We start from the raw sequence: 16,748 nt of genomic DNA, 5'->3' as shown, positions 1-16,748 counted from the left end.
ATCTTACATGTGAAGAAAGAATGCAAATAATATTAAATAGTCATACTCTGGTATTAAAATATATATAAAAACTTCTGCATAATCAAACATTCTCTAAATGTATTTGCTTGTTATGAATATTTTAAACCAGAAAATAGCTATTTAATATTATTTACAGCTGAAATAAGTATGATTTTATTCAGTGGAAAAACTATTTTATACAGACAGATTTTTCTGAACTAATGTAAGTCTCTCTGATTTTTATATATTTGATTGTATGTAGTCTAACTACATAGTAGGACAATTAAGCTTAAGATTTAATTTAAAAGATTTTTTTAACAAAAGATTTCTTATGAAATTACTAATTTTTTGTTTTTTAATTTATTTCTCAAAAATTCATTTAACATGTAGTTTTATGTACTACATATGATTTTAGTGAATCTAAACACTTTTTACTGCATCACTACAAAAATTTGATTTAATATATAATGTTTTATTATTAATACAGTTTCTGGATTATTCACAGGCTTTTTAAAGTTTTAATTTTAATTAATTAAAACTGAGATATGCTTTAATGCAATATACAAACAACTGTTACATAGCTTTAGAGTAGTTTCGCATTATCTCACCAATCTTCACGAGAAACAAAACCCAAATAGAATGTTCAGACATTTTTTTCAATACAAAATAAAATTTAAAAAATCTTCAGGAAAAACATTTTTGTTAGTTTACCAGAAGATGATTGAAAACTTGAAAGTATTTGAAAGCTATGACATGATTGTTTACATACTCTATTAAAACTTATCTTGTAGTTTTAGTTCAGTTGTGGAGTTATAGTTTATTTAATTAATTATATAAGTTTTTACTAAAGGAAGACAGCATTATCTCTCTTTAGTGAAAAGTTATGTAATAGTTTAAAATTACAGCCTTAAAAAAATATCTGCAAATAATCCAGCAATTTATTTTGTTGTATTTATCTATCTATAATATAGCAAGGTAAATTCAAATATATATGTATAAAAATTGAAAGTCAAATGATTATGTTGAAAATATTTTTATACAATGAATATATTTTTGGAATAAATTACTTAAATTGGTTTCGTGTTGAAGCCTTTAAATAACTGATAATGTTAATAAATTTGATAAATGTAAACAAACAGACATTCTTCATTTCTGAAAAATTTACCCTTAAATGTTTCCTGATTTGTTGAAGAGTCAGATGTTTTAAATAATAGTAAAAGTATTTATTTTATTATTTTTTTTTGTTTATTTAAGTACTATGAGTAGTATTGTCAACAAATCTGTGAACATATTTGATGCAGATTGATTTGACCTTTGCAAATTTATTTTATTTTATTTTGTTGTACAGAAAAATGTATAAATTTTTATAAATATTTTATTTATTTTGAACTGTTTTATTAATAATACGTATTATTCTTAATGTATTTATTTTTAATTACAACATTATCATATTGTAGAAATTTTAATGTCTATGGGATACACTAGAGATGAAATAGAAGATTCTCTTAGAAATAAAAAATATGATGATATTATGGCTAATTATTTGTTACTTGGAAAAAGACCTACCGAGGTATGTTTTCAAAATGTTAGTTTTACATGTGTATATATAATAACTATTTAAGTGAATTATTATGGTAAAATCTTGATTTAACAGACTCATTTGAGTGAGGGGTGTTCATTAAAGCCAAATTGTACAATAAAGCAGATTTCCTAAATAGAGCATTGTACAATAAAGCGGGTTTCCTAAATAGAGGCATGTTAAAAAATTGACAAATTAGTTAGTTTTTCTGTTTTTACTTGTTTAGATACATTGGTGTTAATTAAAATTAACTATGTATGAGAAGTTTAATTTCTCATACATACTTATATATGTATTATTGCTTATGTATTTACTGTTATTCTGAGACTGTAATAAACAAGTATACTATCTAATTCGAAACAAATGAACGTTTTTTTTGGAAAATACACTTTATGAAAGATGACTTTTGGATTTGGAAAAAAAATAGATAACCCATTGATTTAATTACATGTAAAAAGCATTTTAAAATTAAAAAAATAAATTAATGTAATTTTTACATATGATGTACAGACTGGAAATTTTGCTTGTTAAATCCAAAATCTATTAAATTGAGGCTTTACCATATTTAATTTTATATTTAAAATTTATTTTAGTAAATGTTATAATTTTCTCATTAAATGAGTTGAAAATATGAAAAAACAAAGAAAAATTTTACAGATAGCTTACCAGAGATAAATATAATCTTAGAATTGTTTATTTCTGTATAGTATATTATTAATTTATCATATAAGCTTGAGAGTTATTATGATAATTTTGCAAAGAATTTAAAATAACATTTAATTAAGTTTTTATTATGTGCAATGTTAAATTTATGCAATTCAGCAACTTAATAGATTCAAACATTATTTAGTACTTGAATCAGTAGTGTAATAGTGAAGTATTATTATAAGAAAATTGCATCAACTTTGTTCATTATTAGTTATATTTTCTGTTTGGTTTTACATAAATTATATCTCTTAGACTAAAACATGCAATAAGACAAATTTTACGATTGATGAAAGCAAGAACTACTTATAGTTTCTGTTGCTAAAATAAGATATATTTGAAGTGTTTCTGCTAAAATGCTTGCTTACATATATTTTTAGCATTTTAGTCAATTTATTTGTTGAATTATGAACTCATTTATGTATATAAATTCTTACATTATTTGCATAATGATGACATCACCCAGGATTATCTTCATTTGAAGTTCAAGATGACTTACAAAAATTATAACTTTTTTGAGTCTATTCTTTTTTATCCTTTTCACAATACCACACAGAAGTAACAGTCTATCGGCTTGAAGGTATAATAAAATCTTCATTAAAACGACAATAATAGATTATTAAAAAATTTCACAGAAAGTTAAAATTATTTATTTATGTTATTACAGTGAAAAAATGAAATATTTATTTTTGGCTGCGAAAATATCCCAAATTATAGTGAAAGTCTACAAAAATTGCCATCATTATGATGATAAAACAAACTGCTGAAATTTTGGTTACTAAAAAATATGTAATCAAATGTTTTTGACCTTTACAAAGTTGTCCTTGGCTGACAAAATGAACAAAACAGAATTGTTTTAAATTTGAAAATTACAAATTCAGGTGACCTAAGTGAAGGTTATAAGTGTTTCTGATTAAATATTTTTTGATATTTGGAACTTTATCAGTTTATTTTATTATTACTATCTGAAATTATAGCTTTTTATCAGTGAAATTAGCAGTTTAAAGAATGTTTATTTAGAAGAAATAATCATTTTATATTTAGTTTGAGATTTTATGATGGGCTCCCATTAAAAAGAAGTTTAAGCTCTAAATTTAAAAATTTATTATTATTATTATTATTTTAATAATGATACAGCTTATAAATATTATAATAGATATATGAAATTGCATAATAGAAAAGTTTAAATATTTGATAGAAAACTTTTTATAAAAATAAAACAAAAATAGATGTGTTGTCTGATTTAGAGAAATAATGCTGAAATTTTTGCTGTTATAATTAGTTTAAATTATTACTTACAGTTGATTGTTTCACTATAGATAGATTTTTCATTGTGAATTAATAATTAAAGAGTTTTACTACAAAATGTGTGTTTTAATTAAATGTGTAATAGTGTAAGCTAGTTCATTATAATTCATTAATTATAAAACAAAAGTTATCTTGTAAGGTTACTGTTGTTATGACAAGTGCATACAGTCAAACCTGTTTTTATGCGGTGGATAGGGACCGCATAAAAAAACGCATAAAAAAATCGCACGAAACTTCACGAGTGGCTATAAAAAATAGTTTTCGCAACACAATTAAAAAAAATATTTTTTTTTTATGCGGACAATAGGGACCGCATAAAAAAAGTCTCACATAGAAAATAACTCAAAACCGTACGAAATAGAATTTATTGACAACAGATGTCAGCACTTGACTGCATCGTCTCGTCTATCGTCTGTTTTACATATTTTTGTCCAGGTGGTGTTTTGTTGACTTAAAAAATAAATTATTTCATTTTTCGTATATTCATGCAATAATATTACTATAATAAGTTCATTTATGCTATAATAAGTTTATTTAACTATAATAAGTCAACGTGAGACGTGACAAATCGCACGAGACTAGTCGCCAACTATACCGCACAAAAAAAAAATCACACAAAAAAGACCGCATAAAAACAGGTTTGACTGTATTTAGTATATGTATTTTGTTGTGTTGCTCAAAAGTGAATAGAATAAACATCCAGTGAATCAGTATAAGAGACACTGATTGTGCATTTTTACATAATTATAAATTTTTATAATGTGCTATAATTTTATTAAAATTGTTATTTTAAATTTAACAGAATGAAAGTTGTGATTCAAGGTCTAGTTCCAGTCTTTCACTTCGTACACTGAGACCAGCTGCTGTTGAAGGACCAAGTAGTAATCAGTCACCTTCTCATGTTAAGGTACAACGTAGTGTTTCTGCCACAACTAAACCTCGACGATTTAGTCATGGCGGTATGTATTTTATTATGACAATTATAGAAAAAATTGCCAAAATACATTTCTTAATCTTTAATTAATATAAGACAACTAAATTTAAACTTATAATTTATATAAACATCACACAGAATACAAAAGCATCCCATTTTATTTCCTCTGCTTATATTGATTATGATCATGTTTCAAGTAAATGATTATATAATGAAAAATTATTATTACAAAATACAGTGCCTACAGTTTTAAAATTATAAATTCACAGTTAAGATTGTAAAAAAATAATTTATTATTTTGAAGATGTTATTGAAGAAAAAATTTAATAATTATAACTATAAAAATAGAACATTAAATAAGTATTTATTTAAAATTTTTATTATAAAATTTATTTTTTAATAGGTTTTTATTATATTTTCTAAGTCAATGCTCATTATTTTGTTGTTATTTCACTTTAAAAAAAAAAGTAATTAAAAACTCTTTATATTTGATCCTTTTAACTAAAAATCTGTTTAAATTATTTTAATAATTTAATAATTCATTATTTTAATAATACAAGGTGTCTATTGATTGTGAAAATCAAGTTAGTCATTAATTTTGTTAACTTGTCATGAATTGTTTTACTTGTAATTTCCAGAAGAAATATTCTTGTTAAAGTTAGAAATATAAACTTATATCCTTTAACAAATTGAAATAAATGTAGGTAAATTATCTAAGAAATAATTAAAACTAAATAATAATTAATTTTAACAGATTTTTGCAAGGAAAAAGAAAACAGATATTAAATAGATGGCTTTTATTTATTTATTTTATTTCTTGAAGAGTTCTTAATTTTCTGATTGAAAAATGAGTATTAATCCTGATAAATAAGTGTAAAATTCAAATATGACAAATATCAATTTTTGAAAATTCAGTTTAAAAATTGCATAATGATTTTTCAGTAATTGCATAATTCAGTAATTTTAGATACCCTTATCAGAGTTAACTGAAGTATCTATAATAATAAAACATTGGTTATTTGAATATAAATCTTTATTAACAGTTCACTCTATGTTGTGCTAATGGAGAGGTTGCGGCCAAAGTTTTCATCTCTAAAATGTGAACATTGAATGTTGAGCACTGCCATCTTGTAAGCCTAGAAGTTTGACAATGGCATTTGGAATGTCGAGCATGATTCCAATGACGTTCCAAACACCATTATCAAACTTCTAGGCTTACAAGATCGCAGCTCACAATGTTCAACGTTCACAGTTTAGTGATGAAAACTTTAGCTGCAACCTCTCTAATCACTCACTCTCAAAATTGTTCATCACTTTTGATTGATCGATGCTATTAGGAGAAACTAACTAGATTAAGAGCTTCAGTTTCTTTTATTTGTATTATTCAGATTTCCTGTTACAGAGTTATCTTATTATTAGCATTTTTACTTTGTTTTCATTCTGTTTCTTTGATCATTGTTTAACAATAGCTTTATAGGTAATGTATTTTATAGATTGTACTTTTTAAATTGTTAACTAAAAGACCTAGTGTGGAAAAAGGAAGGAGATTTTATTATACAGTAAGAGCAGGAGTTTTTCTTTTCCTATTTTTGCAAATGTTACTTAAGATCATGAGAATCAATGTCAAGTAACAAATTTTTTTTTTCGGGCAATCAGTAGACATCCTGTAATATGATTAAAATTAATTTTTTTGTGATAGTGACATTTAATTTTGAAAATAAATCTCAATGAATTTTGACTTTGAAAAATCAGTAGCATATTTGTGTTTGCAATAAAATTGTACAACGAGAAATTATTTGAAGTTTTGGTTTTGGAAAATAATTACTTACAATAAATTTTAAACAAGTAAATCTTACTTTCAATATTTTTTTCTACACTAAATTAATTTTGTAGGTAATCAAGTTACTACCAACTCTGCTGCTCCTACTTCATATAAAAGACAGAATACAGTCGATACACCTTCTAGTAAAGATGTAGTTACTAGCTCTGCTTCACCAACATTAGCTTCAGGTCCGCGTACTGTAAAAACTGCTCCTGCAGCTGTGACGTCTCTGGATACATCAACTGGTAAAAGTAAATCTCTCTTTGTGTATTTGTGAAGTGAATCTTTAAGGTGATTTTTGTATATATATGCATAAAATTATTAATTTTTTTAATATAATAACTTACTTTAAGTAAAAATAATGAGAAATAAGATGATAAATTATTATAATCTTGTGTGAATTTGTATTTGAAAGCAAGTGTAGGTTATGCAATAATGTGATTTATCTGTTGATGTTAACTTTTAACTACGAACTCATTAAATAGCTTTTATTTTTGTCTAAATGTACTAATAGCATCTTTAAAAAAAGTTAAATTCTTTGCATACCACAGTCATACTCATCTACCTTCACAATTTATCCTGAAACTACCAGGCATATAAACATCTGCCTTACCTTTAATTCTTTTCTGTTCTTTTTCTGTATGTTAATTCATGCTTTAATTGATGATATTAGATTCTAATTAAATTTGTATCTTCAAATCTAATAAGATTTCAGTAATTTCTTTTTTCTATATGAGTCTCAGAGAAAGTTTGCTTAAAAGTTGATTGTTATAAAGAACTAAAATAGGAATAGAGGATTCTTGAAACCGGGTCATTGGATATTATTAATATGAAAATTTTTCTGCTTTAATTTTTTTTTTCAAAGTCATTTGATAAATAAACTAAAAATGAAGTGAAATAATAAAAAAAATGTTTGAGCAATTCAGCAGCCATTTTTATTTTTAATCCAGTGCAGTTTAGGAGATTATGACTCAGATATTCCATCTTTTCTCTTTTCTCCCATTTTACTTGATTTATTTTTTTTATACATCTGCAGTTAACTGTAAAAAGAAACATAGAAAAACAGAATATTTGAGACAATATCTTTTAAACTGCATATTAATGACACATTTTCAATATCTGTTTTGGAGGTGTGGATATAGCAGTTTGGGTTATGCAAAGGTTTTGTTTCCATTCTAGAAATTTTTTGTGGGATATATATGTATATATATATATACTGTTACTGATATATATATACATATATCTATATATACTATATATATTACTGAATGATATATATCAGTAACATAGACCTTGCAAAAGCATATAATTTGTTTTGTTGCAGGTTGTCTGCAAAAAATTACAATACTTTATATTGATGTTAATAGCATTAATTAATTAATTCACTAAATTTAAATATTGTTTGTTGATTTTTAGGTTCTACTCCAACCAGTGGTAGCAGTCCATCAAAAGTTATTGGTTCTGGTCGTAAACCAACTGGAAGCACTTCCTCAACTATTTCATCTAGTGGTACAAAAGGAACATTTAGTAGTATACCACGAAGGAATACGTATAATTATTCAGAAAATAAAGCATGCTCAACTGAAAGAACACAAAATACAGATACTCCAAGGTCAGTTTTTCATTCTTATTTAACATCTGATTTATGTACATTATTAGGTCATTAATAAATTTATACTCTTTTATGTTGTAAACTTTTATTTTAAATTAGTAAGTATTTTGGTTTTGATTTTATGAAAACAATTTTTGAAAATATTGTTTAACTTTTAAGATGATACATTTAAAATGTACTTGTAACTGTTAGAAACTCTTTCACAAAAGCAAATTTGAGACAATGTACTTTTAATTATAAATCTGTCTTAGAATATCAGTTTAGTTTTTTAACTGTAAAATCTTTGAATATATGACTAATTACTTAATTTAAAAATTATTTATAGGAAATTTGTGTAATGCTCTCTATTCAGAATTTTTATTTTGTTGTGGTTTGATCAGCATTTATGAATTTTATTATTTGCTCAATTTTCATTTCAGAAAAATTAAAATAAATGAGTGCTCTGAATTCAATTACTCTTATGCTTAATGGCATTCAGACAATTTTTAAATTTAAATGTATTTATAAAGTCTTTCATTAAAAAATTGGTTTGATTCTAAATAAAATTCACTTACTAGTTAGAAACTATTTGAAAGTAAATTTTTTTATAATCTGAATTATTAAACACTAGTTTTATAGTGTGTTTCAAAGCCACCTGGCAAATTTTTCATCAGTTATTTTTATTTAGTTCAGTTGATCTTGTTTGATGAGTCTTGCTGTTTCTAGTTTTTGCCGAGTTCAGAAATACAGAAAAGGACATGGTTTCATAAACTACAACAAATGTTTTTATAATTAATTTTCTTGGATATATTACATTCATGCTTGCATGCGTCATAAAATAATATATGTCATAAGAAAATAAGGTTATTTATATATGTAAATATTGATATAACACAAATTAGTAGTAGTAAAATGTTAGTTATGTTATAAATGAAAAATAACTAAATAACAGGCATCCAAGATGACAGCTGTAGGCTTCAGCCTTAGCTAAAACTATATGTTGATATTTATGGAAAGAAATCTCTATACACTAAAATTATGTAAATAGAAGTTAACATTAACCAGTTTCTAGTAATAAAAAAAGATTACATGTTTACTAACATAAGAACTTTTATAGAAATGTAGGGGTTTTTTTTTGTTTCATTTGATTAATGAAGTGAAGTCTTTGCAACATAACAGTAACCTTTAGCAACAAGCAGCACTAATTCTATAACTGTTGGTTATTTTTGAGAAAAATGCTATTTTATTTGAAAATAAAAATCCTTTAAAAAAATTGTAAATGAAACATTTGTAGAATAATTGAGTAAAATAGTTTTGTGATCTCATTTTGTCTCAAATAAAAAAATACTAGAAACAAATTACTTTTAGGTATTGTTTAAATAAATTCAAAAAATGCATTTTGAAAAAAAGGAACTTTTTATTTTTGCAGATGTGAACATTTTAGGCAATTTATCAAATACTCATTCAAATAATAAAAACCTATCTATTATAATAAAAATCATAGTGATTACATAATCAGTTTTATAAACTTGTAATAGATTTCAAATTTTTAAAATCTATTTATAATGTAGATAGTTTTTAAACTATTACTTTTGTAGCTGACTTAAATATTATCAATTCAAGTTTCGAATATTGCTTTTTTGATTGAGTGTTAGTATATATAATCTTAAAAAGAAGTGCAATTTTATATTGGTATAAAACTCTCAAAAAATTATATTTTATTTTTTTTCTAATACAACATTAAAACAAATTATTGGACTGTGTTCATTTTTGATATACACTACAAAGAGAAATATTTGAAAAAATTTTTAAATTTTAAATTTTTTGACAAACTGGTAATGATATATGGGAACAGTACATTAAATCTTATTATATCATATACTAGTATTTTTATTTGATAATTTGAAGTATTATATTAGTTTTTATCTTCAGAAATATCCATATTGCCAGAATGCATGGTTTGTAAAACAATGTGTTATATATATATATATATATATATATACCACAATACAATCTTACCAACTTACTTATAAAATGAAATTAAAATAAATAAAATGAAGAGAAAAAAAAGAAAATGGATAAAAACATCTCATTTAATGCATTTTATGTCACTCATTATTATTATTATGTTGGGTTAAGTTAGATATACTCGGTTAACACCGGTGGCTGTGTACTATGCCGGACCAAAGTCAAGGCATAGTAACCAAAACAGAAATTAAAGAAGTGTATCAGTGTGTGTGTCTGTATTCAGGAATTTTCTCACAATATGACATGTATTCAATATAGTGGCCTTCTGTAGAGTGATATATGTGTTTCTATTCAATTCTAATGTGCCTAGGCTTTTGTGTAGTGTGTGTGGTATGACACCTGTAGAGGAGAGAACAACAGGTACAATAAGCACCCTATCCATCCTCCACAGATGCCTTATTTCCTGGGCGAGTTCTGTGTACTTGCTAATTTTTTCAGTGCATGCGTTTTGTATATTGTGAGTGTTTGGAATGGATATGTCTATAATGTATGTGATTTTATTGTGTTTGTCAATGAGTGTGATGTCTGGTCTGTTGTGGTAAATTGTTCTATCTGTGATTATGGCTCTGTCGTAGTACATTTTGTGCGTGTTGTTTTCCAATACTGTCTGTGGAATGTACTTGTAGTATGGCTCATGGATGTCTAATAATTTGTGTTTCTTTGCAAGCTTTTGGTGTATTATATTTGCTACTTGATTATGTCTGTGTAGATAATCTGTCTGTGCCAAGAGCTTGCAACCAGAAGTGATGTGTTGTATAGTTTCTGGCAAGACGTGACATTTTCTGCATGTGTCATTTGTGAGTGTTGCATCTTTGAGTATGTGTTTTCTGTAGTTTTTAGTATTTATGACCTGATCCTGTATGGCGATCATGAACCCTTCCGTCTCCCCAAAGAGGCATCCCCGAGCTAACCAGCTGTTTGACGCAGTTTTGTCAACAAAATCCTGGGCCAGGTCGTAAGGATGCCTGCCATGGAGTGCCTTTCGAGCCCACGATTGCTTAATGGTGTCTATGCCTTTTATATGTTGTGTTGTGTCCATATGATGTGAGTGTAAGTTTAATGGTGTGTTATTCGAATCTGCTAGAGTTACTGCTTTATGTAATTGTGATGTTTCTTGTTTCTTGTAGAAAAACTCTCGCAGCGACTGTATTTGTTTGTAGTGAAGGTTAACTATGTCAATCAGGCCACGTCCGCCATCTTTACGTGGAAGTTATTATTATTATTATTATTATTATTATTATTGTACATTACCATGAAATTTTCTTGAAATTTTTTTTATATTTGCATATTAAAAAAGCTTGTTATAATAGAAATTATGTCAGACTACATATACAATGGATTCTTGCATAGCATTATTTGATGCAAAATTAAGTAATGCACAATGTCATTGAGAGGGGTATTTTATATGAAAAATGGCCAATTGATACAAAAAGTTCAGATACCTACTAGCATAATTTTTATAAAATGCCATTACAGTCTTATTTTTTATAAATTATGCTAGAAAAAGTAGTTAAAAATATTACAAAATAGTAATGAGAAATTATTTATTGTGTTTGAGAAAATTTTTTAATTGAAATAACGTGACTTCTGGTGCAAACTGGAATTTCATATATAGTTAATTGGGGCCTCCTGCCCTTAATCTTTCATATCTGGTGTCAGCTTTCATCTATCTATGAAAAGACAGACAAACAAACAGATGACAGTGGGAATTTGTAGGTCTACAATTTTTTTCAACTTGCAGCCCAATAATATAAGAACAAGTAAGAATTTAAGAATTTTTAAAAAATTAAAATATTACATTTTAGGATCAAAATTCATAACTTTAATAACATTGCATGGAAGAAAAGACTCTCCTTCCATTCATGCACACATTTGTTTTACTAGTCACATGCATGGTTATATAAGACATATTATTTGAATTTTAACATTACATTATGTAAAAATAATGTAGTGTAAGCACCGCATTAAGTGGGGAGTTCACTATATATATTATATACATAAAATGGTTTTTAAATACTGTATATTTCTGCAAATAAGATGGCCTTCAGATAAAACGAGGTATAAATTTTCATCAAAGTTTTGTAGTTTTAGCATATATGTCCTATAAGATGACCTCTAAACTATCAACTTCCTATGAATTTAGTTTAGATCAGTAATCATCATCTGGATGATAATACTGTATAGCGTATATGGAATTATGTCCTATTTGTAATTATTTAAATGAACAAATTTTATTTTCATGCATCTGGCAGCACTGCCTTGCGATTGTTGCAAACATTCGCACTGATTCGGGCAATCGGGTAATGACCTTGACTGTTCACAAAAACGTCGTATGGGCTATTCTATTTTGTGGACACACCCTACTCTCTACTAGTAAATAATAACGGTTTGTCTGTTTTTTTTTATAATGGTTTTAATTTATATAAATTTCAATCTAATTTTTTTGTATCTGTCCTATAAGACAACCCCGGATTTTGAGGGCCTTTTTTTATGATTCAACTATCGTCTTATCTGTGGAAATATACGGTAATTTTTTCCAAACAATTTAATTAAATTTCTTATGGATATCATATTACAAAATAATTTACTTTTAAATTAATTAATCAACAAATTTTTTTTATAATGAATGGTAGTGAATTCATAAAGTGATCTAATTCATTCCAATAATTTGTTTAATATTATAGAAAGAATTTATTTTGATCATGTTATATGTTTTGAATCACTATGTAATTTGAAATTTTGAAATATTGGACTGTTTATTTTGAAAGTGGTGCAAGTCCATTTTTTTCTTTTTTTGAGATGTTTAAAGGTTTTAATTGATTCAAAAATATAAATAAAGTATACTAAGTTTGGCAATGTTTCTATGAATTTAGAAATATGTAAGTTGATTACATAAATGACTTCTACATGAATTTAAACTAAACCAATATATTCTTTCTGGGTCATAAATGAACTTACATCACTTTCGTAATTATTGAACTGCAAAAGTCATTAAATTTCAATCATCTAAAATTCAATTTTACTTGAAATACATTGTGTTTAATTTTGATTTTATTTATAAATAATAACAAGAAATAAATTAGTGTTGTTTATACTCAACAATAAAAATATTTACTTATTGTGAAACTATTTTATGATAAATTTATAATTATTATGAACTTATCATTAGACACTACTTTTCATTTAGTCTTGTTATGTAGATTTTTCATTCCATCTATTTCCATTCCATCAAATTGTGCTTTTGTAGATAAAATTTGTAGTTATATACTCCTCTTATAAGGGGCTGTCCATAAATGATGTCCACTGGGGAAAAGGAGTTAATTAGACTATAGAAAATAGACTTACACCACTTTCATAATCAATGGTTATGCAATGTCATTTACTGATGAATTTTCAATTGATCAAAGTGTATGATTATTTTAAAATACTAAGTGTGAATTGTTTATAAATGAAAAGTTTACACTAAATTATATGTAAATTATGTGATTTATCTATTTTTTTTTTTCCAAAAATGGACTTGCACCACTATCAAAATAAACGGTCCATTTCATAAGTTCAAGTTATCTTTTTCACAATTAACATTAATAATTATAATAGTTTAATCTAATCTAATTTTGTAGAAATTATTATGTATTATTTGTCTAGAAAGTTCAGTAAAATGTGATAAATACTAGGAATTTATTTAATTTATTAAATAAATCAATTTTTATTTAAACTTTATAGCTTATTGTGTTGTTGAAGAAAATTATATAAAGCATGTTTACAAATTTAAACTGCATGTTTTGATATTTTAAAAATTATTGATAATTTTTTCATTTTATTTACTTTAATAAAAATTGCTGAATGCTAATATACTTAATGAATGCTTATGTATTAAAATTATATTTGTTTGTTTTTGTAGCATTACCCATATTTTAATAACAGAATAATGTAATCTATGGAATGTTTGTAAAGTTGAAATATATAATGTTAAATGTTTAAACAAAATTTATATGAAATATTTAACCAAACATTGACATACATAAATGTATTATAGAAAATTTTTATATAATTGAAGGATATTGAAAATAATTATTTATCAACATATGATGGTTCCTTTAATAAGTAGTTCTAACATTGTATAGTTTGATTTAGTTATTAAATTATGATTTATTGTAGTACAGGATGATCAAATGATAATAAGAACAATAGTGTTTGGCAACACTGAGTCAGACTGAGATTCTGCAAGCTGGTGATGCAACAAACATGGCCAGCTCACAGTCACAAAGCCTGACTCTTTGCATTACCAAACTCCTTGTACTACACACAAGTTCTGTTTTTGTTTCATCTCCCAGTAACGATTTGTAAAATGCATAAAATAAAATATTTGAAAAATAGTACTAATTTGAATCAAGCTTATAAAACAGTTTATTTATGAAATACTTTGATATTCATCACAAAGCACATTATTCTTCTGTTTTATTACTAACAAAAATTTAGTTGAAAATAATGTCATAAACACTTTTTTTTTCCATCTTTTTATCTTTAAAGAAAATTATCGTCTTGAGAAAATTTCTGTGAAAAAGAATTCAAAACATTTTCTGAAAAATTGTGAATTATATAATTCACTTGGTTATACAACTGTCTGGTGCTGTTTGTTTGTTTGTTTGTGTGTGTGTGAATTCCTTATAACTCCTGCAGTTTTTGTTCAATCCAAATAAAATTTTGTTTATATCCGTACTTCATTTAATTTAAATCTTAAAAAAAAGATAGCCGCATTGTATCACTTCTATAACAAATTTAAAAAAAAAATCTCTTCATAGTGATCACATGATGTTCTACTATCCAATCTGAAGTATCGATCTAAGAAGCCCATTATTTAGAAAGTGTTATCACTCATCTAACTAATATACATACAATTCATCTTTATTTTATGAACGTGGAATTAAAAAGACTCATTATTTTTCCAAAAAAAAAAAAAATGCCTAGGGTGAAAGCATAAGAGTAAAATTGGTCAGGTAAATTCTAGATCTAAAAGAATAAAACAATCAAGACCATTGAAAGCCATGAAGTCTGTCTTGAGCAACATCAAATAAGAATGGCATTGTCAAGGGCTGCAGAAACAACGTGTCAAGCTTGAGTATAAATTACTTAATTTGTAGAAATATCAGTAGCTATTCTTGACTTTCTTGAAATATGTATTCTTCTCAATTCTTCAATCTCTATTTTCTCATAAAAAGTATTTAGTCATGCTTGATGGGAGAATTTCTAGTTTCTGTATAATATGCCAAATGCCATGTAACTGATGTAATTTATTAAGCAAACAGAATACAGCTATGTATACAGAATGCTACTTTTGTTAATATTAGTTAATAATAATATAAACAAACTGCAGGTAAACAGCCTATGTCCAGTGACAGGTTGCCAGATAGGTTTTATAAAAAGTAAAGCAGAATTCTCAAAATGTAGCCCAAATTATTTTTAAAGCTGCTCAAATAATAGTAAGTTATCCAAATCTCTAGTAGCTTAGAGACCTACAAATTTCTCAATCTGCTACTTATAGCCCAATTTTACAACCCTGAAACTAGCTGTATATTACGAGATGAGAAAAAGGGTAGTCAGTTGGTAAAGCAACACCCAAAAATGCATTACTGTAAAAGCAAAGCAGTGTTGACCAGATTAGAATTGTTCATTTATTATTAATGATATGTCTATTATTATTATTATTATTATTATTATTATTATTCTGTTATATTGTAGAGGTACATGAACTTTGATCTAAATGTATTAGTTAATATATACATATCACAGTTCAGACAGAATTGTCACTTCAAATTTCAAAGTAGCCCTATTTTGAGTGAACCAAATTCCATAGCATATAAACCTATACATCTCCAGCCAAGTCAAATAGTTTCAGTTATGAACTAACAGGATTTCAAGCTGAGTTCGAATTAATGAGGATTTTCTGTATATTATTATATAATAATGAAATATTTATTTTCTAAAAAAATGGTTAAGATGGTTAAAAATATGATTATTATTGAAGTTATCTTATAAACATAACTAAATTTAATACGATAGTATAAACATGTATTCAAAAATTTTAGTCAGATTTTAGAGATTAATTAGACAATTACAAACTTTTAATTTTAAAAATGATATTGGGTTTATTCAGAATTAAAATGGATGAAGCAATTGTTTCTGTGGGTTTTTTTCTTTTTTAAAGATTTATAATGTTTTACAAATTACACAATGATATATATCTAAAATTCAGACTGTTATATGTATATAAATGCTTAACATATTACACATAACCAAAATTATATATTCATGCTTAAATATGAATTTATATTCATGATTAAGTAGATAAAGTTTCTGATAGGATTGAGGATAACTTTTATTACAGAAGAATATACAAATAGCAATATTTTTTCTTCATTGAATTTCAGATTTGATTCTTGTTTTTTGGTGTTGCTGATTGTGATTATTTTTTACTTTTGGAAAAGTTTATCAGTTATAAATTATAACATTATCTACTAAATAGCAGTTGAATAAATTTATGAATGAAAATATTTTAAAGAAATTAAAATCATTTCAGGATTATCATTTGATGATAATCAATCTTGCACACATTTTACATATATAATAATTAATATTAATACTAAACTTAAGTACTAATTTATGAGTTTGAATTAAAATTATAAATTTAAAAAGTTATTTTTGAAGTTTTTAAAACATTCCATGGATTAATATATTTTAGAAATTTTTTTTCCTATATTGAATTTTTTTCTCAATATATAAT

General features: G+C 25.4%; 1 protein-coding gene across 12 annotated transcripts in view; it reads left to right on the top strand.

Moving 5' to 3' along the window:
• The window catches only part of LOC136976074 (MAP/microtubule affinity-regulating kinase 3), a 132,418-nt gene that overhangs the window by 92,798 nt on the left and 22,872 nt on the right, over positions 1-16,748 (top strand). For 9 of the 12 annotated variants that reach the window (XM_067271271.1, XM_067271278.1, XM_067271277.1 and 6 more), the window contains 4 exons: positions 1,458-1,570; positions 4,395-4,551; positions 6,420-6,599; positions 7,765-7,960. In XM_067271271.1, the coding sequence (XP_067127372.1) occupies positions 1,458-1,570; positions 4,395-4,551; positions 6,420-6,599; positions 7,765-7,960 (646 nt within the window). The remainder of the gene's footprint in view (positions 1-1,457; positions 1,571-4,394; positions 4,552-6,419; positions 6,600-7,764; positions 7,961-16,748) is intronic. The other 3 variants (XM_067271276.1, XM_067271268.1, XM_067271279.1) reach the window with 2 other exon arrangements.

Source organism: Centruroides vittatus, unplaced genomic scaffold, assembly GCF_030686945.1.
Source record: "Centruroides vittatus isolate TY-2023 unplaced genomic scaffold, ASM3068694v2 contig_393, whole genome shotgun sequence".
NCBI classification, from domain to species: Eukaryota; Metazoa; Arthropoda; class Arachnida; order Scorpiones; family Buthidae; genus Centruroides; species Centruroides vittatus.
Note: the sequence above shows the minus strand (reverse complement) of the source record. Positions and strands in the feature narration are given on the sequence as shown.